The 27,663-nt window shown below is 36.0% G+C and overlaps 2 protein-coding genes and 1 pseudogene across 4 annotated transcripts; all 3 read right to left on the bottom strand.

Annotated features, from left to right (window-relative positions):
• Window positions 1-931: 931 nt before the first annotated feature.
• On the bottom strand, window positions 932-3,078 carry LOC126707940 (probable sarcosine oxidase). Of its 3 annotated transcripts, none has more exons than XM_050407693.1 (2): window positions 2,846-3,078; window positions 932-2,374 (listed from the first exon to the last, which is right to left on the bottom strand). In XM_050407693.1, the coding sequence occupies exon 2, from the start codon at window positions 2,200-2,202 to the stop codon at window positions 985-987; it is 1,218 nt and encodes a 405-aa protein (XP_050263650.1). In that variant the 5' UTR covers window positions 2,203-2,374; window positions 2,846-3,078; the 3' UTR covers window positions 932-984. The 3 variants fall into 3 exon arrangements, with proteins under 3 accessions (XP_050263650.1, XP_050263651.1, XP_050263652.1); XM_050407694.1 differs by lacking the exon at window positions 2,846-3,078 and adding an exon at window positions 2,460-2,579; XM_050407695.1 differs by lacking the exon at window positions 2,846-3,078 and adding an exon at window positions 2,476-2,579.
• Window positions 3,079-4,538: 1,460 nt separating this feature from the next.
• On the bottom strand, window positions 4,539-5,210 carry LOC126708208 (pentatricopeptide repeat-containing protein At5g08305-like). The gene has a single exon (XM_050408010.1). The coding sequence runs from the start codon at window positions 5,208-5,210 to the stop codon at window positions 4,539-4,541; it is 672 nt and encodes a 223-aa protein (XP_050263967.1).
• A 17,221-nt stretch (window positions 5,211-22,431) lies between these two features.
• LOC126708207 (probable sarcosine oxidase) lies at window positions 22,432-25,138 on the bottom strand (annotated as a pseudogene).
• Between the last annotated feature and the right edge of the window lie 2,525 nt (window positions 25,139-27,663).

Raw genomic sequence — 27,663 nt, 5'->3', positions numbered from 1 at the left:
GTGATGTACTCTGCTGTCACCCCTCAATGATTGAGTAAAAGTCCATTTTCATTTCTCTGTAATAATAATTGTATACAATTGCTATCTTATATATATATATATATATATATAAAATATATAGCCATCTCTCTTTCTTAACGTACTAGTACCTTATTAATGCTGCACCCCAACTAAGGCACCTTTTTATTCTTGCCTTCCCACCCAAAATGGTTTCAAATAGATGATATTGACTTCAGATTGCCAACTTGGAAAGTTAGTAATCATTATTTTAAGTCACGATTTCAATCACTTTTTAGATGTAAAAGAGTCTGTGCAACAAATTCAACTCTTTTTTATTCTTGACATATAGTTATAACTTTTTAAAGTGTGTAAAACAGTTTGTGTGCAACAATTGTACAAAATTATAATTATAGAGAAATAGAAATAGATTTTTACTCAATCATTGAGAGATGATAGCAAATTATATCACATGACTTTTACAATTGTTGCACACAAATTATTTTACATACTCTAAAAAGTGATTGAAATCATGACTTGGAGTCAATCAAAATTATCTAAGTTTTCAATAATTTGTTGTGGAAGGCCAACTAAACAAACAAATGGGTCTTGTAGCTATATGTCAAGAATCAGAAAGAGTTGAATTTGTTGTACACAAACTCTTTTACACACTCTAAAAAGCAATTAAAATCGTGACTTGAAGTCATGATTACTAACTTCCAAGTAGGAAATCTGAAATCAAGATCATCGAGTGAAACCATTTTGGGTGGTAAGACAGGAATAAAAAGGTGACATAGTTGGGGGCAGCATTAATAAGGTACTAGTACATTAAGAGAGAGATTGCTAATAAAACTTATACATGTATATATAAGACAGCAATTTTGCAGCATAATCAAACATTAGACACTACTGGAACCAATGTACACAATTATAATTACAGAGAAATAAAAATGAACTTTTATTCAATCATTGAGGAATGATAGCAGATTACATCACATGATGTAAAAATTCTTTGAAATTCCCTTTAGGATTCTCCTCAAACCTTCCAATCCTGAAGTGCTTTAGCTCAACGCCTTTTGCCTCCCCAGTGAGCACAAGGTCAGCGAGTATTCTCCCTACCACCGGACTCATCTTGAACCCATGCCCTGAAAAACCACCTCCGACCACAACATCCTTCCCAAACTCCCCACCCAAGAAATCAATCACATAATCCTCATCTGGGGTCATTGAATACATGCACAACTGTGTAGCCACAGGCCCTCCAGAATCAACCAAGCTTGACAGCCTCTCTTCCACCCATTGTTTCAAATTCCCTAATGCCATTCCAGGCCCCCATGGCCTCTTATCCGGATCACATGGATACCCACCATGCACTGCAACCTTAATCAACCCCGGAAACTCCAAAGACGGCGTGCCGTATATATAAGGCTCACCGTAGGATGCAAAAGTTGGAAAATCACCACCAATTGCATACTTATCCTCATGCCCCTCCTTAATCCTCCAATAACACACCATAGTCTCCAAAGGTTGTATAGGCAAATCAATCCCACTAACCGTTTTAACTAACTTTGTAGTCCAAGCCCCAACTGTTACCACACATTTTTTACCCCAGAACTTTTCACCATTGCTAGTGTAAACCCACACACCCCCTTTCACACCATCTTTTCTTATATCTTTCACTTCCATGTAGTCCCTAAGAACAGTACCGTTTTGAATCGCCAGAGTTTGAAACATAGAAACTGCTTTAGTGGGCTTTATCACACCACCATCACCAGTACACAATCCAACCCAATTGTCAGGAATATCGAACCTGCCTGAAAACTTGTCGGAAACTTGTTGGCGGTCGAGAATTTCATGTGGGACAGAGTGTTTCTGACAAGTGGCTATGACTTCACGGAGACACTTGTTATCGGACGAACCCATATCGAATTGTTGAGCCTTGAAGTAAACCTTGTAGCCGATGTGGGACTCAGCTTCTTCCCAGAGTTTGTAGGACTCCATCACCATGGGATAGTAGTATTCCTCTGGGTAAGTTGAGCGTATAGTACGAGACTCGCCGTGAGATGAGCCACGCTGGTGTAAGAAATCGAACTGCTCGAGGAGGAGGACTTTGTGACCTCTTTTCGAAACTTGATACGCGGTGGAGCTGCCCATGACGCCAGCTCCTACCACTATTACATCGAATTCTTCGCCGGAAACTGCCATCTCACTTTTCTCTTCTTGCTTCTCTCTCTCTTCTTGTGTGCTCCTTTCTCTTTGCGCGGTCGGCAGTTAACGTAGATCAGAGAATTCCTTCTTTTCCGTACGCTAGACAGGTACTTCTGGTAGTTACGGAAGGGCAGCTAGGCCCTCGTAGATGAGGCGGATAGGCTAGGATCTGAGGAGAAAAAGAGCTACAAGTTATGAGCTTGCACTACTGGTCTAACAATAGCAATGATGGGGATAACTATTGCCTCTAATACCTTAATATAGTTCTACCTTAGAACATAGTTTTAAAATCCGGATCGAACCGGACCGGATGGTACGACTCGGTTAATCGGGATCCACCTTCTGAGATGGTTCTTTAAATCCCAAAACCCGCTCTACACAACACACAAAAAAAAAAAAAAAAATACAGTGAACCGTGCGAACCGTCCGGGTTTGAGAACCGTGGCCAGTCTGGTCTCACGTGTCAGGCCGAAACTAGAAAAAATGAAAAGAAAAAGAAAAGAAAAAGAAGGGGCGTTGACGATAAGCCGGTTTCTCCGTTTGAACACTGGCTTTTTATCTTATCCTCACCACAAATCCGAAAATGCAGTCCCAAAACACACCGAATCCACAAAATAAAATAGAAATGAAAAGCACAAACCTTATCTTTACCCTGATTCTTCTGCGTTTTTCAGTTTTCCTTCTTCTCCATTCTTTTGTGTTTTCTTTCTGCGTTTATTCTTCTTGCTTCTTAGGGGCCCATTCTTCTTCTGTCACTGGTACCCAAAATCAAAAGAAACCAAAACTCCATGATTTTTTTTCTTTTCAATAAACTTGTCTGCCAATATGGCAGACTACCCTTCTCCATGAAAAAATCGGACATGTGGCTACGTTTTCACCCTTCATTTGCTTATAAATTTTTTTAAGGCTTTTTTTGGCTTCGGTTTAAGTCTGCTTGCTTTTACTAAAAAGCAATGTTATTTAAGGTAAGTGTGACATAATTTATTTAGTGGGAAACTGAAAACTAAAAATATTGTATTAAAATAATTTTTAAATATGTGAATAGTATCGTAGGACTAATAAATAATATATTTGTCTCTGCACAATAAATTCATGTACATGAACAGTGTTATTACTGTTTATACATGCTAAACAAAACCCAAAGAAAACTTAGACGTAATAAATGTGCTATCCAAACAATCACTTAGTATCACAACATTTTACATAATATTTATCACAGTTTATTATATAACTAATTGTGAATGGTAAAAAAAATGATGAATGCATGTAGGTCGATATTATTCACAACTCACCGGACAATGAGTTGCCACAAAAATTATATAAAGGATTTTGTTAATGTGTATCTTAAGGGCATATAATAATTAATCACTTTTGAAAATATTTTCTCGAAAATTGAAAATGTACTGACAATTTTTTCAATTTCCAAAAAAATATTTTAAAAAATAAATAATTTAATATGTGTCCTAAGGACATGCATTAACAGCAGCTTATATGAAATACGGTGATACTAACGCGGAAATCAACAAAACCATCAATACTTGGTGATGTGTGTCAGGCGGCATAGGAAGCAACAAATACTGCATGCTCTTACTTTTTTTATTTTTTAATTATTTTGGAAGGGTCATGCTTTTACTTAAATACCCTTTAACCCATTTTTACCATTTTCTCCATTTTGATCCCTCTTCCATCCGATGGCTTCCTCGTAACTTCCTCTTTATCTTTCGGTTGATTTCTCTTTTTCCCCATTCTCCTTCACGGCTACAGATCTGGGGACTTACATGTATTTGTGTATATATATATATATATATATATATATATTTTATATATAATATAGAAATTTTATTCTAACTTAATATAAGTATATATGTGTGTAAAGTTATCTTCTGGAGATTTGAATCCCGGTATTTTCTCTCCACATCTTACAAGTACTTATACTTGTGGAGTAACCACTGTACCAAAGATATGCAATGATACACGTATTTATATATTAAATTCATGTGTTATTGTAAATTAAAATTTATATTATAGATTAAACAAGTGCAATATTATGCACATTTGCTCAAAAATATATAAATTGTTGTAAACATTAGTTTTGTTTATAATATAAATTTATCTTGTCTTGATAGTATAATGTAAAATAATAATTTTTCTTTGGGATAATTACAGCACATCCACCTGAGGTTTGGCCCGTTTGCGCTTTGCCTACCCGTGGTTCAAAACTTAACACTTTGCCCACCTGAACTTCAATCCGTTACCCACCTCTCCCTTTGCTGTTAGAAAAACATATTTTTAAGGAAAAACAAACATAATAAAGATAAAAAAGTTAGGGTTTTTTATTGCTTAAGAACTTCTGTGAGAATAGGATAGGATTGAGAAACAAATTCATTTCGTACAAGTAATCCATGGATTTTACGACCCATGTCGAGAAATTCAATCCTTGCACAAGCGGTGAGAGCATTGATAAGAGTAACCTCATTCGGCCTTGCATTAACATCAGACTTGAGCATTTCATCAAACACCTTCAAGGCATCCCAATAACAACGTCCTTGTATACACCCAGAAACCATACTGTTCCAAGACACCACATCACGAACAGAGAGTGGTATTTCATCGAAAACTTGGCAAGCATTATGAAGCAAGCCGCAAAAGGAGTACATGGAAAGCAAAGTGTTTTGGACGAAGACATCGTGTTGGAGACCGAGTTTGAACGTGAGGGAGTGAAGCTTTTGACCTTTGTGGGAAAGTGAGAGACGGGCACAAGCTTTGAAGAGGAAAGGGAAAGAATGGCAGTCCGGGAAAAGCCCGAAACGACGGCGCATGAGATTGTAAAGAGAGATGCATTGTTGTGGTGAAGCAGTAGTGTTACTGTTACTGTTACTGTGTGAGTAAGCTTTGAACATGAAATTCCAGGCGAAGATATTGGGGTTTTGAATTTGAGAGAAAAGGGTGTAAGGGAAGTGGAGATTGTTGGTATTGGAGTGTGGAGGAGAGGCTGATTGCGCCATTGAGGGTGTGGGTTGTTGGATAGGATTGGAAGGAAGTGGGGTTTGGGGAAAGTGGTGCGGATTTGAATTTGAATTTGAATTCAAGTTCGACTTCTGGTTCTGGGAGTGATGGTGAAGATTATGGGATTGAGAAACTAGGTTGGGGAAGAAACCAGGCCAGTTTTGACAATGTTGTCCTTGTCCTTGTTGTTATTTGCTTCGATATATCTTTTGTTTAACATGGAGATTGGTTAAAATTCATTTTGCACTGAAAAAATTTGTTCTCATAGAAGTTCTTAAGCAATAAAAAATTCTAACTTTTTGATCTTTGTTATGTTTGTTTTTCCTTAAAAATATGTTTTTCTAACAGTAAAGGGAGAGGTGGGTAACAGATGGGTAACAGATTGAAGTTCAGGTGGGCAAAGTGTTAAGTTTTGAACCACGGGTAGGCAAAGTGCAAATGGGCCAAACCTCAGGTGGGTTTGCTGTAATTATCCATTTTTCTTATTATTATTATTTTTTTAACAATTAATAATATTCTGTTGACATAAAAAATACATTTGTAAGATGGTCTTTATTTTTTTGGAACTATTTTAGTCATTTTTCTATTAAATAATTATTAAATTAATTATGACATCATCATTGTTTGACCTCGGTTTAACCTTAAAAATCTTGAACCTCTTCATTCTTCGGTCCTTTGAATGGTTCGAGTTTCAAAAACGATGCCCTTAGCCCTTACATCTATTGATAATAGGGCTGTAATGGAACTCTCTCTCTCTCAGGTGCACCTATTATTTAACTGAACATTTAAGTTTCACAACATTTGTCACAAGCAAGAACACAGCAAAGTGGTTTGGACTCACTTGGAGTTTGAGGGATACTTTTCGGCTTATGGTGGACCTAACGCATTATTCCTGTCCTGTCTTTAACGCCATAAATTTCTTGGAAAAATACCAACTATTGCCTTCAATTTCAAGTTTGCCACTGAAAATTTTAAAAAGTTTAGCTAAAATGCAAATTCAACTCTCTAAATTTGATTGAAATTCAATTTCAATTCTTTGATTTTATTTTTGTTTAATTGAGTTTTTTAAATTTCAAATTAATTCAATTCAGGTTTTTTTGTCTTAAAAAATTTACTTTCAGCATGCAATTAACTAAAAAAAAAAAAAATCTCACATAAAAATTCTTTAAATATTTTTATTAATTTTATAAATTTTTTATGTGAAAAGAATATTTTTTTAATGGAAAATTTTTATCAAAATTGGATAGAAGGATAAAATTAATAAATTTGAAACTTAAAGGACTCAATTGAATGAAAGTAAAGTTAAAGAACTAAAATCAATTTCAACAAAACTTAGAGGATGCAATTTGTATTTTGGCCAAAAATTAATCTTCTAATCAGTTGGATGACTCCAACTTACTACATGATGATTGATAAAATTATTAATGCGGTGGGTTTCAGTTAGTTCAATGGCTAAACTCTCTTATGATCGAATAAGAAATTTGAGGTTCAAAATTGAACATGTAATCTTGTTTAATGATGAGCTCGAGCTTAGCTTATATTTGAAATAAAATTAAGTGATTAAGTATAAATTTTTAATACTTAGCTCGACTCAGCTTGATTACAGCCCTAAGTGTTACTTCCAGCAACAACATCAAATGGTGCCTCATGTCTAAGTCTCATTTTTAACCAAGACAACATTTAAAAACTTGATCAAACAATTGGTCCTAACCACTTGCTTAGGGAATCACTCAAAGAACTTGAGATAATAATAAGATTAAAATTTTATTTTATTTTTGATATACAAGGTTGGATTCAAAATTAAAGGATTAAATTTTAAATGAGGTGGTAACTAACACACAAGGTCATGACTCTCTTATGTGTTTTTATCTCCCCTACAATTACACAAAATTGATTTTGCTTATTTTTATAGCCAGTTGCTTAGAAAAGCATCCAAGGAAAGGGAAAGATCAAATGATTAAATTATCTATTTCATTTTTTTTACACGTTGTTCGAATCCCACCTCCTCTTCCCTCGCTAACTACTTATTAAAAAAAGAAGATAAAGATACACAATTTTGAAATGATTGTTTACCTTTAAAATAATTTTATGGTCATAGGCTCATATAAAAAGAATATATTGAAGTGTTAACCGAAAAATAATATAATAAATGTGGAGGGTGTGTAGGAAAATTTGTAAAAGAAAGAAGGCATTTTGGTAACATAGTAGACCCAATGGCAACGAGCAAAGCTCACATGTTTATAAAAGGAATTCAGTAAGCATCAACTCCAACTCAAACTGTGGCAACAGACGAGTTGTCGAACAACTTGGTCTGCACTGTGAGCTTTTTTTTGGTCGCATTTGCATTTCAGCATATGGCCAATTGTAGTAAACACGCATGATCATGATATTAATTGTTTATATAACCTAAAATATAAATCAAAGCTAATCTTGACTAAAACTTATCGCATCTTCAAAGATTCCATGCATCTAATCCTTTTGCTGGTGTAACCCAGCTCTTGTATAACTTTTGTCTTTATCTCCCTTTGAATGGTATCAAAAAAAAAAAAAAAAAAAAAAAAAAAAAAAAAAAAAAAAAAAAATTATGGAAGCACTTTGTACCTATCTGCATGAGTCACATGGATTTTCATATTCTTCTGTACTAGTAGCTTGAGATAGTCCTAGTCATCTGACGTTTTAAATATTAGGATAAATTGAAGGTATTACTATTATATTTACCATCCGGAAGAACTAAAAACACTATAGAAATATTCCCTTATTCAGCCCCCCCAAAAAAAAAAAATTATAGAATTATTCCCTTTCGTTTTAAATAAATTTTCTTTCTAAACTCTTTAACTGCACTGTTAGTCTTTTAGTAGCCATTTAACTCAATAAGAACAAAGAAAAAGTTAATGGAAATTTTAAGAGCGTTGGAATTTTCAAATTGAACAAAACCTAAGTACAATATCTTAGGTGCTGTTTTTTAAATTTCTCTCTTAAAATTTATTCATGTGGCTATTTAATTAAAAAATACATTTTCATCCTATGTGCAAAAATCCACATAATAGAATCTTAAAAGAGAACATAAGGAACAATACTTAAGTATTGTACCTAAGTCTTGCCCTTTCAAATTTTGCTTAAATTGCTGACATTTCATGATTAAAAAAAAAAAAAAAATCTATAGAATATAGTATGTAGTGTGCGTTTGGATTGCACATTTTCAGCGTGCAATCCAGTGTTTGCATTTTTGGTTGGGTTCCACGGTACTGTTCACAACCCAGTCAAAAATGAAAAAATGTACATACTAATACGTTTTTGGATTCAACTGTATTACTCACATCTTTAAAAATTATTTTATTATAATATTTTCAGTTTTTAATAAATAAACTATATTTGAACACAAAAAGATGATAATGTGTACTGATTTCAAATGTTTTATAATGAGAAGTAATGGTCATTGTGCGCTGGCCTTTATTTATTTATAAAAATTGATTTGACAATCTTGGTTGGCAGTAGTAAGTGAGCACTAAATAAAGTATTTATTTATTTATTAAAAGAGAACATAAGGAACAATACTTAAGTATTGTACCTAAGTCTTGCCCTTTTAAATTTTGCTTAAATTGCTGACATTTCATGATTAAAAAAAAAAAAAATCTATAGAATATAGTATGTAGTGTGCGTTTGGATTGCACATTTTCAGCGTGCAATCCAGCGTTTGCATTTTTGGTTGGGTTCCACGGTACTGTTCACAACCCAGTCAAAAATGAAAAAATGTACATACTAATACGTTTTTGGATTCAACTGTATTACTCACATCTTTAAAAATTATTTTATTATAATATTTTCCGTTTTTAATAAATAAACTATATTTGAACACAAAAAGATGATAATGTGTACTGATTTCAAATGTTTTATAATGAGAAGTAATGGTCATTGTGCGCTGGCCTTTATTTATTTATAAAAATTGATTTGACAATCTTGGTTGGCAGTAGTAGGTGAGCACTAAATAAAGTATTTATTTATTTATTTTTCTTTGAATCACTATCTAGGTGGGATAAGAGCCCTAGCATTTGGGGTATAAACACCTCTCAATTGTTATTTTACAACTCAAACTGTTTAAAACTCACTCTATCTCTGTTTGCAAATTTTAAAAAAATTTGCAACCTATGAAATGCAACCTTACTATTCATAGGTGGTAAAAAAAAAAAATTTATTTTAATCTTGTATTTGTGTGTGAAGAGAAAATGTGAGTGAGAGGAAAAATACAGAGAATAGTACTTTTTAATTATTTTATTAGGTAGTTTATATTATTTTATTGGGTTGTATATAAAAATAAAAATTAAGATGTAGAGTGAGTTATAAAATGGGTTGGTAAAATAGATAAAGTAGTATTTAAGGATGCAAATTTTTTTTTTTTTTTTTTGCATCTCCGGATGCTAATGCTCTAAGTAAAGTTGAGATGTGAGGTTGGAATTTGAATTATAGGACATCAATGAAGCCAACTAAGTTGAGTTCTAAATTTGGGACCATAGGCTTTTGTAATAGATATGAGATGGATTTTGGAACATGCATGCTTCTATCACTATCCACTATCTTATATATAAGTTTTATACAAAACCAATGCTTGTTAGAAGACGATAATGATGAGAAAGTTAAACCAAGAAAAATGTAACTATTGGCTTGTTAGGGTTGTCCATCAACTCGTCAGATTTGACCCACCTGCCCGACCCGAGGACTCATGGGCAGATCTGAATGTCCAGACGGGTTGAGTGTGGGTCTGTTGATTTCAAAAATCAGTTTTGTGGATTGGTTCCAGGTCCCTTGAATTCTAACCCGTATAAGCTGACCCGACTGCCCAAAAATTTAAAAAGAAAAATCTTTGACTTGGGTTTCTCATTTATGTTGAAGTCTGAACACGCATTACACACCTCTTCATCCCCTTCCTCAAAAACAAAAACACGCCTCAAGGCCTTTAACCGTTATTAGTTTAAGAAAAATTTCTCTCTTTCTGATCTCTCTCTAAAATCCCTAACCCTAAATTGTACTGATCTTGTGGATGTGGTGCTCTATTGTCGTCCCTGACACTAGCCTCCTTATTGTAGCCCCTAAACCTAGCCTCCTCACTGCTGCTATCGCCGAGTATGGTCTATTGCCACCGTCGTTGACTTAAAGTTCAACTTGAAACTCCACATATTGATGAATCCCTCCTCTAATGTACTTGAAATCTCCTCTAATCTTGTGTAGTTTGTGGGCTAGTAAAAATAATTTTATTTTTTATTTTTTATTTTTATAAATTGTACTGATCTTGTGGATGTGGTGCTAGTGGGGGAAGGAATGGTGGTGGTGATGTGGTTTTAGTCTTTATCTTCCTATTTTTCGTTTCAGTATATGGATATTGTGTTTTTGTTATTTGGGTCTTTTTTTTGTTTCTGATAGGCCAAGAATGTATTGACTCATTCTGATGAATTAATTGATTAATTATCCAAGTTTATTAATTAATCAAATTAACATGCAAAATGCGTGGTAGCATAAACAAATCACCAATTAAACTAAGTATGTAGCGGAAAATAATTGACACGGTGATTTGTTTACGAATGGGGAAAACCTATACGGCAAAAACTCCACTAGGTAATTTTAAGGTCACTACTCCCGAGAATCTACTATTATCAAAACAAGTGGTTACAAGTAAAAGAATTCCAGTATCTTATACCAACCTACAGTTCAACCCTTACCCTAATACCCAATTAGACTTGTTCTGTAGTAACAATCTCTCCTTTCAATGCGCGACTCCTAGTACGTGACTAACCAATTGCGCGGTTCCCAGTACTCGACTTAATCACCAACTTGAGAAGAATGTTGGTTGCAAAGTTCTTTAGTTCATCACACGATAAAGATCAAGGAACTTCTTGGTTACAAAACCCTACGGTGTACAAACACAGCAACTTCTTCAAGAGAAAGATGAACTAGGGCAAACTAGGTTTCCGGTCACACTTTTCTTTACACTTGTGAAATTGTGCTCTAGTGCAACTTGTGTAATCTTTTACACCTCTCAAAATAATCCTTATATATGTTTTGGGTTGTGAGAAAGAAAACCCAAACATATACCCACGGATTGGATGAAAAATAGTTCTGAAAAATTGAGTTTCATAAATTTCGAAAGATAGCCATCTATCGAGCTAGCTGTCAAGCCACGAGTTTTAGTAGCTTTTAAATCTCGATAGATGCTAGCTGTCGAGCTTTAAAATCCAGAACTTTCTCACTTGATTCTTGGACAGACTTGCATGGTTTTAACACTTGAACTTGAAACCTTGTTTCTTGAAGCATTAAACACATCTTAGATCTACCCAATTGCAAGTAAAGTGTGTTTTGTCAAAGGATTAGCCAATTATATAAAATATTGACATATGTTCCTAAAATTGAATCACATATGTCCTAACAGTTTCAATCTACGGATCTAGTGTTTTTGTATTTGGGTTTTGATTTCTTTGTTGTTTGGGTTTTGATTTCTATATTGTTGGGATTCAGACCCGAAATCACCCATTGGTTTTGACTTGCCCAATTGATGACCTATGTCATCAAGTTCAACCTGAACATTCGGTCGGCCACGGGTAGGAGTGTGTAGCCAACCCGCCAAAACTAACTCGACCCAACCCAACTCGCTGGGTTGGGTAAGTTTTTAGGGCTTGGTGGGTTGGGTTGGGTTACACAATTTTTTTGATAGCGGGTTGGGTTGGGTTTGGGTCATAAAATTCCAAACCCGCCAAACCCACCCATATATTTAACATATATTTAAAATATATTATATAATTAATAATTTTTTTTAAATAACCAGCTCTTCCTCCTATGCTTTATAAAAGCCAATATTAATGTATAACTGAGTTGGAATATTAGTTCATATATTAATGTAATTTTGTTTATCAATTCAGTTGGTAGGTGTGATCTAATTTTTTCTGCTCAATTTAATAATAATAGTAATAAAAAAAATTTGTCCAACCCATGGGTTCAACTTGATCCAACCCGACCCATGTGGGTTTGGTTAGGTTGGGTTAGACTTATGTGATGAGTAGGATTGATATCGGGTCGGGCCGGGTCGGTTTTACTACCACCCGCGACCCGACCCGATAACAATCGGGTTTATCAAGGAGAAACCCGACCCAACCCGAAAAGTACGGGTCTCGGGTTGGGTTGGGTTGGGTGGTTGGATATTGGGTCGGGTCTGTCCTTTTTTTAAACCAAAAAATACACTGTTTCTGCAATAAAACTCTCTCTTTCTCTTTCTCTCCTATGGTGGCTGAAAGGTAAAACCCTAGACGATGAACAAGGCTGAGTCTCCAACGAAAATATGCTTTCAACAACAACAATAGCATACATACGACCATTCACCACCGCCGCACATACCACTCCTCTTAAGATTTTTCATTCTCGTTCTCTCTCTCTCACGACGCCGCCATGTCTAGGTTCGTCTCTCTTTCTCTCTAGATCGAGATTTTAGGGTTTAGTTTCTCAAATTTCGGATTTTTTTTTGGGAGTTCGAAAGGAGCTTGGTTGTATATTGCTGACTCATTCCTCTATTTTTCTTGGAATCTTGCGAAACTCGGTGCAAATATCAGTCTTTTTTTTTTTTTTTTCCTGGGTTCTTAGAGTGTTTGATTTATGGGTTTTTTTTTTTTTTTTCCTGGGTTCTTAAGAGTGTTTGATTTATGGTTTATCTTTGCTATTTTAATACAATATTAGCTGATTTCCTTTGTGTTAATTGAAATTATTTAAGTGTTTTACTTTTCGATGATGGTGAATCTTAATGTATTTTAGTTTATTTGAAATAGTTCATAACGGGGTATTGGATCGGTTTCGCTTGTCTGATACACAAGTTGTGTGTGTGTGTGTGTGTGTGTTTTTTTTTAAAGATCGGTCGGGTAAGGTTGGACCCGAAACCGACCTGAACCCAAGGCAGACCCGAATATTGGACTCGAACCCGACCCAAGCATCCATTCAACCCGCCCAAGACCCTTTGGGTCGGGTTGGGTCGGTTGGGTTGGCCGGGTCTATGCTCAGTCCTAGTGATGAGTTGGGTTGGGTTGAATTTTTTTTAACTCACCATGGTGGGTTGGATCAAAAAATCTCCTTAACCCAACCCATGCACACCCCTAGTCGCGTGTCCTTTTTCCATTCATCCGATTCGATTGGGTCGGTTGTGTAAGGTTGAATTTATTCAACCATCTAATTGGCTTTATTCCATGCCAAATTTGCTTGTAATTCAGCATTTAGTAACCCTGTATTTAGGTGGGTTTGTTGTAAGGGTAGTGAGTGAGATAGAGTGAAGTTTGCTCAAGAGTGTGCAAGAAAACAGAGACTCGCGGCTGGGACTTGCGGGTGACTCGCGGCTACAAGCCGCCAGAAGCAGCACACGTGCCAAGCATGCTGGAAGATGAACAGTCATGCTAGCTGGAGCACTACAGGACAAAACAGGACAACTGGCCATACGGTTATCTCGCGACTGGATCTCGCGACTTAGTCAAGCCGCGAGGTCAAGCCGCGAGCCACCCCTGTTTTGTAAAACCTGACGTTTCGCATTCCTCTCCCACTCCAGTATAAATACCCCTTTTACCCACGATTGAAAGAGAGCTTCCAGAGAGAATTTTGAGAGAGAAACCCTAAAGAAAAACAAGATTGTTTCACCCACAATCCCTACCTTAGAGTCTCTTCAAATTCCTCAACTCTCTTCCTCTCCATTGTCAAATCCTTGAGAGGCATTATACCAAACCTGGTTCTCACCATCATCATCACTGTGAGACAGTTGTTTGGAGTTCTGGGAAGCAGTTAGGAAGGAACCAATCTTCATTGGTTGATGCTACGGTCTAGTAGCGGAATTCGGGAAGCTAGAAAAGAAAAAGGTTCGGCGCAACCTCGTTGGAGCAAGAAGCTTGGAGGGCTTAGGTGCACTGGGTAGATTAGGCTTGGAGGGTCTATTGCTGTCCTTGTATCCCAACTGTATTTTCTAGTGGATTGATTACCGCTTGGAGGGCGGCGGAGAGGTTTTTCGCCGAGGACTTCGGTTTCCTCTCCGATAACACATCGCGCGTTGTCTTTGTGTTTGCATCTTCCTTCCTCTCTATCTTTGCCTTTTTTTTATCTGCTGTGGTTTTATTTTGTTATGGCTTAGATAGTCTTTAACCAATTTCGTTTTATAGCATGTGTTAAGTTTCCGCACACTAGTTGTTTGACATATTGCTTGTATTGGTTAAGTTGTAATTTGGGGGTCTAAACGTTCAAAGGTGTTTTGTACACGTTTTTGAACTTTCAGGTTGCAGGTCAACCATAAACCCGATCTGACCAAACTCGTGGAAAGCCCTTGGCTTGTTAAAGCAATTGCATCGGTGCTTCTAAAAATACAACAAATTATTGAAGACTTAGATACTTCAGATTTCCAACTTGGAAGTTAGTAATCATGACTTCAAGTCACGATTTCAATGACTTTTTAGAGTGTGTAAAACAGTTTGTGTGCAACAATTGTACACAATTATAATTACAGAGAATTAGAAATGGATTTTTACTCAATCATTGAGGGATGATGGCAAATTACATCACACGACTTTAACAATTGTTGCACACAAACTACTTTACACACTATAAAAAGTTATTGAAATCATGACTTGGAGTCAATCTGAAGTATCTAAGTTTTCAATAATTTGTTGTAAAGGTCAACTAAACAAACAAATGGGTCATGTAGCCATATGTCAAGAATTAGAAAGAGTTGAAATTGTTGCACACAAACTCTTTTACACACTCTAAAAAATGATTGAAATCGTGATTGGAAGTCATGATTACTAACTTCCAAGTTGGAAATCTGAAGTCAAGATCATCGATCGAAACCATTTTGGCTGGTAAGACAAGAATAAAAAGGTGTCATAGTTGGGGGTAGCATTAATAAGGTACTAGTACGTTAAGATATATACATATATATATATATATATATATGATGATGCCAAAATCGTCAGTTGGGTCACTTGTCAAATCCGGAGCATTAGACAATCTTGTAGGACTTGCAAAATAAAGGAGGGACTGATCGAAGAGACCACCGGGTTGTGCCCGGTGGGGGAGCCTCCGATGCTTAAGTTAGTACCAACCCATATATTGTGTCTATAGACAGTGTTTTGTAGTAGTTTTTTGACATACCTTAGCGAACGGACAAATTGTCCCTTTTATAGGTGATTTAGGTAGCCGTTGGACATAAATGAGGGTGATTATTACCCTAATTGTAACGTTCTTTGTCTTGATGAGAGGGTTTAAGGCCTTTGATGATCGTTGTTGAATGTGTGGGGTGGTTACTCATCTATCTTTGATGGCCAACTAATGACGCAAAGATCGTCCATTAAGATGGACAACCTTAATAATTTTTATGGACTCATCAATTGCCCCCCATTCCCAAGTCTGATTTTGCTTTTTGCTAGTCAGATTTTGGGAATATTCTCGACTTGTTTAGATTCAGACTTCTTTATCTTCAACTACTTTCTCCTTCAAGAGCAATAGTATTTTTGCGACGACTTCTTAGTATCTACCTTTTAAAGGTCTTCTTGGACGTTCGAGGGATTATAGCTTGATCCTGAAAGTGAGCTAATTTCTTTGGACTATCATTTTTTATCACTGCTAGAGAGTAAGGTAATTTCTTTGGACGACCATTTTTTATCACTGCTGAAGAGCGAGGTGATTTCTTTGGATGACCATTTTTTATCGCTTCAATGCTTCTTCTTTCATTCATTTTTTGGTTGTCACGTTTGATATTCTTGATTTGCTTGTGACTTGCGTTTGTGTGAGAATCCTTGTTTGCTTACACTCGTCTAAGGGTATTTAGTCACTTAGCCACTTTTAGGTGACTTACATCCCAGTTACAGAGCTTTGTCATTTAGACTTCACCAGCGATTTACATCGGCCTAGCGGAATCTTCTCCCTTTTTTTTTTTTTTTTTTTTTTTGACTTACATCCATTTAAGGAATCTTGTCACTTAGGCTTCGTCAGTGATTTACATCCGTCTTGGCGGAATCTTATCACTTAGCCATTCTTTGGTGACTTACATCCATTTAAGGAATCTTGTCACTTAGGCTTCATTAGTGATTTACGTCCGTCTTGGCGGAGTCTTATCACTTAGCCATTCTTTAGTGACTTACATCCATTTAAGGAATCTTATCACTTAGACTTCGTCAGTGATTTACATCCGTCTTGGTAGAATCTTATCACTTAACCATTCTTTGGTGACTTACATCCATTTAAGGAATTTTGTCACTTTGGCTTTGTCAGTGATTTACATCCGTCTTGGCGAAATCTTATCACTTAGCCATTCTTTGGTGACTTACATCCATTTAAGGAATCTTGTCACTTTGGCTTTTTCAGTGATTTACATCCGTCTTGGCGGAATCTTATCACTTAGCCATTCTTTGGTAACTTACATCCATTTAAGGAATCTTGTCACTTATGCTTCGTTAGTGATTTACATCCGTCTTGGCGGAATCTTATTACTTAGCCATTCCTTGGTGACTTACATCCATTTAAGGAATCTTGTCACTTAGGCTTCGTCAGTGATTTACATCCGTCTTGGTAGAATCTTATCACTTAACCATTCTTTGGTGACTTACATCCATTTAAGGAATCTTGTCACTTTGGCTTTGTCAGTGATTTACATCCGTCTTGGCGAAATCTTATCACTTAGCCATTCTTTGGTGACTTACATCCATTTAAGGAATCTTGTCACTTTGGCTTTTTCAGTGATTTACATCCGTCTTGGCGGAATCTTATCACTTAGCCATTCTTTGGTAACTTACATCCATTTAAGGAATCTTGTCACTTATGCTTCGTTAGTGATTTACATCCGTCTTGGCGGAATCTTATTACTTAGCCATTCCTTGGTGACTTACATCCATTTAAGGAATCTTGTCACTTAGGCTTTGTTAGTGATTTACATCCGTCTTGGCGGAATCTTATTACTTAGCCATTCCTTGGTGACTTACATCCATTTAAGGAATCTTGTCACTTAGGCTTTGTTAGTGATTTACATCCGTCTTGGCGGAATCTCATCACTTTTTGCTGGAAAGATTCCTTGATGCTATGTCGTTTTGGACCTTCTTGAGGTCATGTTAATATCTGCATTAAGTAGCACATGCACTTGCCAAGACTTGGTTAAACAAGAATTTTAGAACAATTCATACATGAATAATAAGTCACCAATGGCCTAGGTGGGCCTTTTTCTTATTTTCTTGTAATCCTAGAGTTTTACCTCTTTTGTGATCTATCTAGTAGTACATACATTTTTGCATGAAACCTTACTAGGTGTAAATTTTTATAGACGAATATAAAAGAGACAGATAAATGTGTTACCTTAAATGACGACATTATTTTGTCACAAACCTCAATCTTTTTATTGCTGGGATCTTCTCGACAAGCTCTTCCATTTTTAAAATGACGAGCTCTTCTCTTTTCAAGATTTTTTATGCTCAACATGATACTTCATGTCTAAGGCCTAGATCTCTTTTGCTTCAATTTTTTGAAGATGTAAAAACTAGGCCACGTTTTTGCCCCCGCTCAAACGTGAAAAGTACAATTCTCGTTTGTTGACAACTAGGGGAATGGTCTTTCACTATTGGAACCTCTCTTCTTCTTCTTTTTGGCATGCTTTGATGACTATGGTCATTGCCATTTGTAATAGCAATTTCCTCTTCCTTCTTCTTTAATTGTACACTTAAGTCATTTCAATAGTGCTAGTTGAATGACAATGTACAAATGTGCAATTGCATGCTATACAAGACGAAGTGCATTCTATATGAATCATAGAGAAGTATAAGAATTGAAGCTATTTGACTATATGCTTCTTTAAACTGGTCTTTGTTAGGTGCTTGCACCGTATATGATTTTTAAAACAATTTAAGAAGATTTTGGTGAGTTGATGGAGATAGCGGAAATTTATTGAAACTTAAATTCATGAGCATATTGTGAACACGATCATCTAGCATTTTAAGTATAGTAAACTTAATTGAACTTCTCAGATTCATGACGATGAAACATATGCTACTAAAAATATAGTCATATTGATTGTGATAATTGTAACAATTTTATAGCAATATTTTCAACATGTTCTACATAAACATTTGTAATAATCATGCAAGCTAGATATTTATTTAGTTTCAATAAAATGATCTCATGGATAAAAAAGAAAGAAAGAAATGAGTTACCTCAATAGAAGACCTTAAATCTGAATACTATTTTGTACATACCTCAGTCTTTTCATTGTTGTAGTCTTCTTGACGAACTCTTTGTCATTGAACTCTTACTTATAGAGCTCTTCTTTGTTGGATTTGTACAACCCATAATTTACAGGAGTTAAACTCGGCATTTGTGATATAGATGAAATTTTCACAACTTTTAGCTATATTTCTATTTTCTTTTTAAGGGTTTCTCTTCATCAAATTATGAAATCCCCTTAGAAAATTTGGAACATCTGTTTTGTTTTTTGCATATCTGAAGCTAGTAATCTAGCAAACCTCTTATAGGTTTACATATTATACAAAATTTTGGGTGAGTTGATATAGCTTATGTCCAAACAATATCATTTCATGTAAGAGTATAGAAACTTAGTGAGAATTAAATCCACACTTAATGCCATGCAATTGAATAGAATTGTCTTATTTTATGTATGAAGCACATGCTCTATAGGCAATTCAGCCATTTCCACCTTTTTCTTGGTTTTGGTGATAGTAGAATAATAAAAGAAATGGATGGACTTAAGATCATTTGATCGGCTAGAGATCAAAAGTTTAAAATAGGTCACACTAGCTAGAGCAGATATTACTAGTCAAGCCTTTTAACTTTAGCAAGAAAGTATCTAGCCTTTTGTGTCAGTTGTACATGTTTGTACTAATCTTGTAATTTAGCAATTTGCCTTTCCAACAATCGTTTTCATAACCTATTCTCATGCAACTAAATAACACTTGGCAAAGTGTTTAAACTTTTTAAAGAGTGTTGGAATTCGGTGTGTTTAATGACATTTGCCATTATGATAAACAGTCATCATATTTATCATAGTAAACAGTTATGATCTTATTTTAAATTTATAGCTTGGTTTTTATTTGGCAATAATAATATTTGTCATTATGCCTAAAACTTGACTTCAAACATTGTTGCAAATACTTAGAGAGCTAAAAGTAAAAGAAAATTTTAAATCTGACCTTAAGGCCCAAGAACTGGGCACCATCATTGCTGTATTTTGTTCTAGCTATTTGAAGATGTAGATATATCCAGAAGGTTTGCCCCCGTTCAAACATGAAAAGTACATTTGCTGGTAAGAAAACTTGTACGACATTCTCAACAGTTGTGCCTATGCCATGACCTTTTTCTGCCGGATGATTTTTCTTATGTCGAGCCTTTGGTTGATCCATTTTGTCAAACTTTACCAGGCTCATTTTGCTCCAAAAAATACTAACAAATTAATAATCTCGATTGTTCTCAAATGATGAGCTTAACAAAGAGTACATGTCATTCTGTTTAATAGAATCACGTGGAAATAATTTGATACTATTTAGTATTTAGAGACAGTAAGCTATGCTTGTATATCATATATGTGAGTAAGTACTTACTCTGGTGATGTCACTAGTGCAAGCATAAAATAAAAAACATTGTACTTGTATAGCCACTTTTATTGAATCATATATGTGGATTGTGACACCGTGAGAGTCCCACATTTTTCCCTTTGAATGCTCAAAGCATGATTAGGTATAGATGGAACCATTTAAATTCTCCATTCTCAAAGTCAAAGCAACATATATTTATACATGGAAAAATTTGAATAGTAAATTTTGTTCATTCTATTGTGGAACATTTTAAGATACAAAATTTCATAATATTTTGAAAATGATTTATGCTTAACTATTGCTGTAATCTTGTAAGGACTGAATTTTATAATTCTCTAAGTCTTTCAACCTCAGTCCCACCTTGCATTCACTTTGAAAATTATTCTGTGTGCAAGGCTAAATACGTCATTCATGCATTTTATTCCTAAAGGTTTCTTTTTAAATCTTTTTGGAATTGTTCCTTGAAAAACATAGTTTCATTAACCAAGTGACGGACTAATAACTCATGCATAACCGACTGTAGAGCATTCTAACCATGTTATGCATTTTCTACTATACTTTCGCCACCAATAAATACACATATAAGTTTGGGGGATGGCCTTATTTTGTGGCTTTATTACCCGTGAATATCAACTAAGATATTATCAAGGTACCATTTATTTCTCTTCTTTAGTGTACCATTATTCTAATACCATAAAGGGACACAAACATTCTATTTTTGTTTTAGTTATAGCAGGAGCCATTATTAGGATGTCAATTACGCCATAATATATGTAAAAACAATTAATTGAAATTGTTTCCTAGCCTTACCATTCACGGTTCAAGGCATTTTCATATATAGCATAGTTTGTAACATATTCAAAATTTAAAATACAATTCGGCCTTACCACATCTATACACAATCAGATATGCTTCTCCATGCAATTCGGCCTTGACTCTTCTATACAAATCAGATATGTTTCTCCCTTATCACTTAGATACAAAATTAAATTCAATTCCGTCTTATCCTAATCCTATCTCAACACAATCCAAGATTTGTATTTTGAATACTACAGCTGTGATACATCAGTGACACTAGCTACGAATGACTTAGCTGCTATCCTTGGTGACTACAGCTGTATCCTAAACAATATATAATTATATTTGGCTTTAATGGCAAGGACCTCAAAGAGACCGGTTTGACTGATGCAGTTTATAACAGTCAAGGTATTCATAACCTTTCCTTTTTTTTTTAAATGCCTATATTTAAGATCACAATTTTGTTCACAATTTTGGTAAGGTAATTATGTTCTATTGAAGTTTGGTTCCACCTTTCATGCAAACTAAAAACAATGGGGAGCCGGTGAAACTAAGAAAGGAAAGTTCTCCTATAGTAATTTCATCATAGTTGACTTGGGTGGCTGAAAATTATATGACCACCTACAATCACTTCTTTTTATTTTTTAACAAAAGGATATCTCATAGAATAAAATCCTTTGTTATATTTCTAAAGTTTTAGACGAGGTTATCATTTCGTTTTTAGACTTCTAGTATTCTAGATCTTTTAACAAGATGATGTAAGACCATATAACAAGATGAGAAATGACACATCTTACCTTAAGGCCTAGGAGCTGGGCCATTCCTGCGAGGTCTACCAAAGTCGCTCACTTTCTGTGGTTGTCGTGTGTACTGTGTCGTGCCTAGAAGGTCACAGGTTGTGAAGTTCTTATGTCACCGTCAACCAACCCAATCATGTCTTGTGGCTGGGAGTCACACTTTCATTGGTAACGACATCATTGGAGGTGTCTTTCCACCAGACATTCAAGCTAGAGGCCAACAGATTTGAGACCTTGGATCTAGGCTCTCTCATCATCGTCTATTCATTTGGCTGACAATTCGTGTTTTAAAGACGATGGTGCCTTGGTAATATCTCTTTATCTTTCCCATCTCAACCCAATTTTAGTTGATTGGATATGGGCAGAGTAAAGAGATGATCGTTGAGTCTCATCCCATGAGGTACTCTAGATTGAACCAAGTGAACCCTTTGTTACAGGAAGAGCTAGATGACTAATCGCCCTTCCCACAGACGGCGCCAAACTGATGATGCCAAAATTGTCAGTTGGGTCACTTGTCAAATCCGGAGCATTAGACAATCTTGTAGGACTTGCAAAATAAAGGAGGGACTGATCGAAGAGACCACCGGGTTGTGCCCGGTGGGGGAGCCTCCGATGCTTAAGTTAGTACCAACCCATATATTGTGTCTATAGACAGTGTTTTGTAGTAGTTTTTTGACATACCTTAGCGAACGGACAAATTGTCCCTTTTATAGGTGATTTAGGTAGCCGTTGGACATAAATGAGGGTGATTATTACCCTAATTGTAACGTTCTTTGTCTTGATGAGAGGGTTTAAGGCCTTTGATGATCGTTGTTGAATGTGTGGGGTGGTTACTCATCTATCTTTGATGGCCAACTAATGACGCAAAGATCGTCCATTAAGATGGACAACCTTAATAATTTTTATGGACTCATCAATATATATATATATATTTATATATATATAAAAGGCACTACTGGCACCAATTGTACACAATTATTATTGCAGAGAAATGAAAATGGACTTTTACTTAATGATTGAGGGATGATAGCAGATTACATCACATGATATAAAAATTCTTTGAAATTCCCTTTAGGATTCTCCTCAAACCTTCCAATCCTAAAGTGCTTTAGCCTAACTCCTTTTACCTCCCCAGTGAGCACAAGGCCAGCAAGTATTCTCCCTACCATTGGACTTATCTTGAACCCATGCCCTGAAAAACCACCTTCGACCACAACATCCTTCCCAAACTCCCCACCTAAGAAATTAATCACAAAATCCTCATTTGGGGTCATTGAATACATGCACAACTATGTAGCCACAGGCCCTCTAGAATCAACCAAGCTTGATAGCCTCTCTTCCACCCATTGTTTTAAAGTCCCTATAGTTACCGCATTTTGTACCTTTTACGACTTGGGCCTCGTTCCCCAATGATGCTCGAACTCAAAAGCCTGCGTACGCGGGCCAAAGCTTGCGTATGTAGGCACACTCCTGTGTACATAGCTAGGGTTTCAGTACGAGCTGAGGTTTGGAATGAATCTCACATCGTCTAGGAGCCGTTCCAAATCCTATTTTTTTAACTAAAAAAATTCTTATGTGGTACTTTTTTAAGACACAGAGAAATCCTATGGGAAAAACCTAAGATTCACTAGAAAATAGTGAATCAAAAGGGAATTTTTCACAAAACACCTTCAAGTCAATTTTATTTGATTGAGACCTTTTCTGGCCCCCTTTTAGTTTAACATTGCTAATCACTTGTTTAATGATTTGTGATAGATTTGATTGAGGGGAACGGTCAAAATCAAATCTTGGGAACTTCTTTTTAAGATATCAAGTTTCAACCTTTCTTTTCTCTTTTTAGTCTTTCTTTTATTATTTAATCTATTTTTCTTACTTTGTTTGTGTTATAACCTGTTTGTTTAGAGTAGGTTTATGTTTTCTTGTTATTCTGAGTGTGTTTGGTTTTTAGAATTAGGTTTTTCGTTTCTACTCTGTTTCTATGTTTTTAGGTTTTTTAGGCAAGGACTTGCGTGCGCATAATCTAGCTTGCGCATGTAGGTTTGATTATGTGTACACAGGCCTATTCTTGCGTGCCTAAGCCACTACCTAGAAACCCTAATTTTTCTTTGTTTGTTTTGTTTCTGCCTTCACATGCTTGTTCTGTTTAGCTTCTTTTCATATATTTTAGGCTTTATAAGTATTTGTGCCTCTGCCTCACACGCTTGTTTGTCTTTCAACATGCTTAGATTAGGGTTTCTATGTTTGTTTCTTGCTTTGACGCTATGCCATTCATTCACATGTCCATGTATTAATGCCATAGGTGTTGTTTTGCTAAAAGGTAAGTAAATGGTAAGTCATGCATTAGAAATGTCCATGCATTTGTGTTGGTTTCATTTTGATGATATGATGGAGTATGCTTAGATGTATGATTAGGGTTTATAATGTGTTAATGCCTTGTTCATAAGATGTTTTGCTTGCTATTGATGATATGCTTGCTGCCATATTTGGGGCTATTGCCTTATTTAGATGTATGATAGGGTCTTTCACATGTTAGATGAATGCTAGGGTTTCTTTCATGTGTTTGGCTCTCTTTTGCTTTGTGGATAGATAAGTATGCTTGTTTAGGGATAAAAGATGCCATGTTGTATGTTAGATGCATGATTAGAGTGTATGTGGGTTTAGAATACAGTGCTGAACTAGTTTTTAATAAGGTTAAGATTAAGACACAATGATGGGAGGCCAACCTTAGGGTTGGGTGATCTTGGGTGCCTTACACCTTTCCAAGAGCGTACCTAAACTCCGAACCCATATTCTGGTAGTAAGATCAAAGGTCCTTCCTTGAGAAGATGATATATATATGGTTCCTAGACCATTGCAAAAACTAGGTGGCAACTCCAAAAGACCCCTTGTGTCCATAGTCCCTAATGCCATTCCAGGCCCCTATGGCCTCTTATCCAGATCACATGGATATCCACCATGTATTGCAACCTTAATCCACCCCAGAAACTCCAAAGACGGTATCCCGTATATATAAGGCTCACCGTAGGATGCAAAAGTTGGAAAATCACCACCAATTGCATTTTTTTATCCTCATGCCCTTCCTTAATCCTCCAATAACACACCATAGTCTCCAAAGGTTGTATAGGCAAATCACTTCCACACATTTTTTACCCCAAAACTTTTCACCATTGCTAGTGTAAACCCACACTCCCCCTTTCACATCATCTTTTCTTATATCTTTCACTTCCACGTAATCCCTAAGAATAGTACTGTTTTGAATCGCCGGAGTTTGAAACATAGAAACTGCTTTAGTGGGCTTTAGCACCCCACCATCACTAGTACATACTCCAATCCAATTGTCAGGAATATTGAACCTACATGAAAACTTGTTGGAGGTCGAGAATTTCATGTGGGACAGTGTTTCTGACAAGTGGCTATAACTTCATGGAGACACTTGTCGTCGTATAAACCCATGTCAAATTCTTGAGCCTTGAAGTAAACCTTGTAGTCGATGTGGGACTTAGCTTCTTCCCAGAGTTTGTAGGACTCCATCACCATGGGGTAGTAGTATTCCTCTGGGTAAGTTGCACGTATAGTATGAGACTCGCCGTGAGATGAGCCACGTTGGTGTAAGAAATCAAACTGCTCGAGTAGGAGGACTTTGTGACCCCTTTTCAAAACTTGATATGCGGTGGAGCTGGGATCCAGATCCTCTCCATTTCCCTTTGAAATGGAGAGTGTCCAGTTCACAGATAGGATCATCTTTGCATTATATCAAGGGTAAAAAACGTGCCACGTCATACTTAACCCAAACCACACTTAACTATGATTAAAAACTTAAATTAGAGGCTCTTTAACTCAACTGGACAAACCACAGTTTCTCTCTCACCAAACCCATATGAATATTTCAAACTCTCTTTCTCACTCTCTTTTATCCAAGGTTCGACTTTCTCTCTCACCCCGCTGTCACAGTGCCACCAGTACCACCTGCGCCAAGGCTACGATTTGATCAAGCTTTTAACTCAGCTCCTCGCTTAGCTCCTCGCTCACCACACAGATTGAAATCCTTAACCCACGAACTCAGCTCCTTGCTCTCATGGATTCAAGCTCATGGGTCATTACTCATGAGGCATACACTGGGTTCAAGCTCGATCCCTCACCCATGAACTCAACTCCTTGCTCACCTCACACTACGGGTTTCCAAATTTCTGGGTTTTTAAATTTCTTTGTAAAGTTTTTAAATTTCTTTTTAGTTTCTGGGTTTCTGAGTACTTTTGTTCTTCACTTGAAAGCTTATCAAGGTTTCTAGGTTTCTAGGTCTCCTACAATTGCTGGGTTACTCTGCTTTCTCTTGGCAATGGTGCTCTTGACTTCTTTTCAAGCATCATCTCGTTTATGGGTGAAGGTACACGTGATGTTGGCCTTAATACAGTACTAGGTGGTGCTTCTTTTGTAACGTGTGTTGTGGTTGGAATCATAAGCATTTCAAGGGGCCAAAGAATGGTTCGAGTACACAAGTCTGCCTTTATTAGAGATGTTTGTTTTTTTACTTTTGGTTCTTGTGTTTTTGCTTGTTATATTGATTCAAGAGGAAATTGATTTGTGGAGTGCAATGGTTTTTCTTCAATGTATGTTGTTTATGTGATAGCACAAGGGTGCAAATGCTTTTTAGTTTTGGAAGATCAAAGAGCACAAGGGTTTTAATTTTATAGCTATTTTCTTTTGTGGGTCTTTTTTAGTTTCAAGGATTTTAGTATTTTGCTAATACAAGTGTTGGATTAGCTGTGACCAAATTTTGCTAATACTATTTGTTGTTTTTTTTTTTTTCATGATTTTGGTTGAAGTGGCAATGGAGCAGAGGCTACAGGAAGAGAGAGAAGATTTTGCTTATTTGCTTGGGGCTGTCTCTGGTGATAAGTGGGATGCTACTCTACTTGATACTTCTTTTGATTGGCTAAATAGGTGGAGGGAAAATGGGTCATTAGGTGGGTAGGTATTAGTGGGAAAAGGCCATAATTTTGGTGTATGTTGGTAGGTTTTGGCAGAATGTTTATGTTGGTATGTGTTGGCTTGAATTTGTGTTGGTATGTGTTGGTATGTATTAGTGGGAAAAGGCCTGAATTTTGGTGTAATTCTCTCTGTAATTCGAGACTTTAGCAATGGAACATGGTCTTTTTAATTTATCTATGACTTATATACCAATTTATTGCATTGTTGTGAAGTGTTTGTGCCTTGTGTGCACTCAACATCAAAGCAGTTTGAACAACACCTTAAAAGGCTTGTTTGTGATATTATTGGGAACCATAAGAAAGAAGCAGATTAACTCCTCAGTTGTATGCATACAACATAAAAACTCAAACAATGTTCAAGTAAATGGTCTTTTAAATGGTGCTCCACTATACCCAAACAATGTGTAGTCTAACTTGTTCTACAACCTGTAAAATGTGAATGGTTTAAATGTCTTGTTTTAGACAACAATTTGAGACTGCAGAAACATCATGTGTGTCTGCCAAGCAACAAAATGGAACCTAAACCATTAATACACTCAAACTGAAAATGCAGGTTGACTATATAATACACTCAAAATATATTGCAATATACATTATGTTAGGATATATGTGATTCACTTGTTAAGAACATATGTCACTATTTTATATAATTGGCTAATCCTTTGACAAAATGCACTTTACTTGTATTTGGGTAGAACTAGGATGTGTTTGATACTTTAAGAAACTTTGTTTTAAGATCAAGTGTTGAAGCCATGCAAGTCTATCTAAGATTCAAGTATGAAAAATGTCTATAATTAAAGGTCGACAGCTAGCCATCTATTGAGCTTGAAGAGTTGTTCCATCCCCGTGGCTCGATAGCAGCTCGATAGATAGGGTATCTGTCGAGATTTATGAAAAACAGAATTTTAGATCTGTTTTAACTCCAATCCGTGATTATGTGTTTGAGTTTTCTTTTCTCATAACCCTAGACATATAAAATGATTATTTTAAGGGCTGTCAAAGTGGACACAAGTTGCACAAGTGTTGAGCAAAGTTTGTTCAAGCAAATTGTGACCGAAGACAGAGTTTGCCCTAGTTCATCGTTCTTGTGTAGAAGTTGTTGTGTTTGTGCACCGAAGGGTTTTGTAACCAAGCATCTTCTTGATCTTCATCGTTTGGATGATCTGAAGAACTTAGCAGCCAACAACCTTCTCTAGTTGGTGATTGAAGTCGCGTATTGAGATCCGTGCAATTGGTTAGTCACATACTGGGAGCCGTATGTTACAAGGAGAGATTGTC

The sequence above is a fragment of the Quercus robur genome, chromosome 12 (assembly GCF_932294415.1).
Source record: "Quercus robur chromosome 12, dhQueRobu3.1, whole genome shotgun sequence".
NCBI classification, from domain to species: domain Eukaryota; kingdom Viridiplantae; phylum Streptophyta; class Magnoliopsida; order Fagales; family Fagaceae; genus Quercus; species Quercus robur.
This window is presented reverse-complemented; position numbering and strand designations above follow the sequence as displayed.

Coding starts and splice junctions, on each gene's coding strand:
- LOC126707940 (XM_050407693.1), bottom strand. CDS start 2,202: ATGGCAGTTTCCGGCGAAGAATTCGATGTAATAGTGGTAGGAGCTGGC.
- LOC126708208 (XM_050408010.1), bottom strand. CDS start 5,210: ATGGCGCAATCAGCCTCTCCTCCACACTCCAATACCAACAATCTCCAC.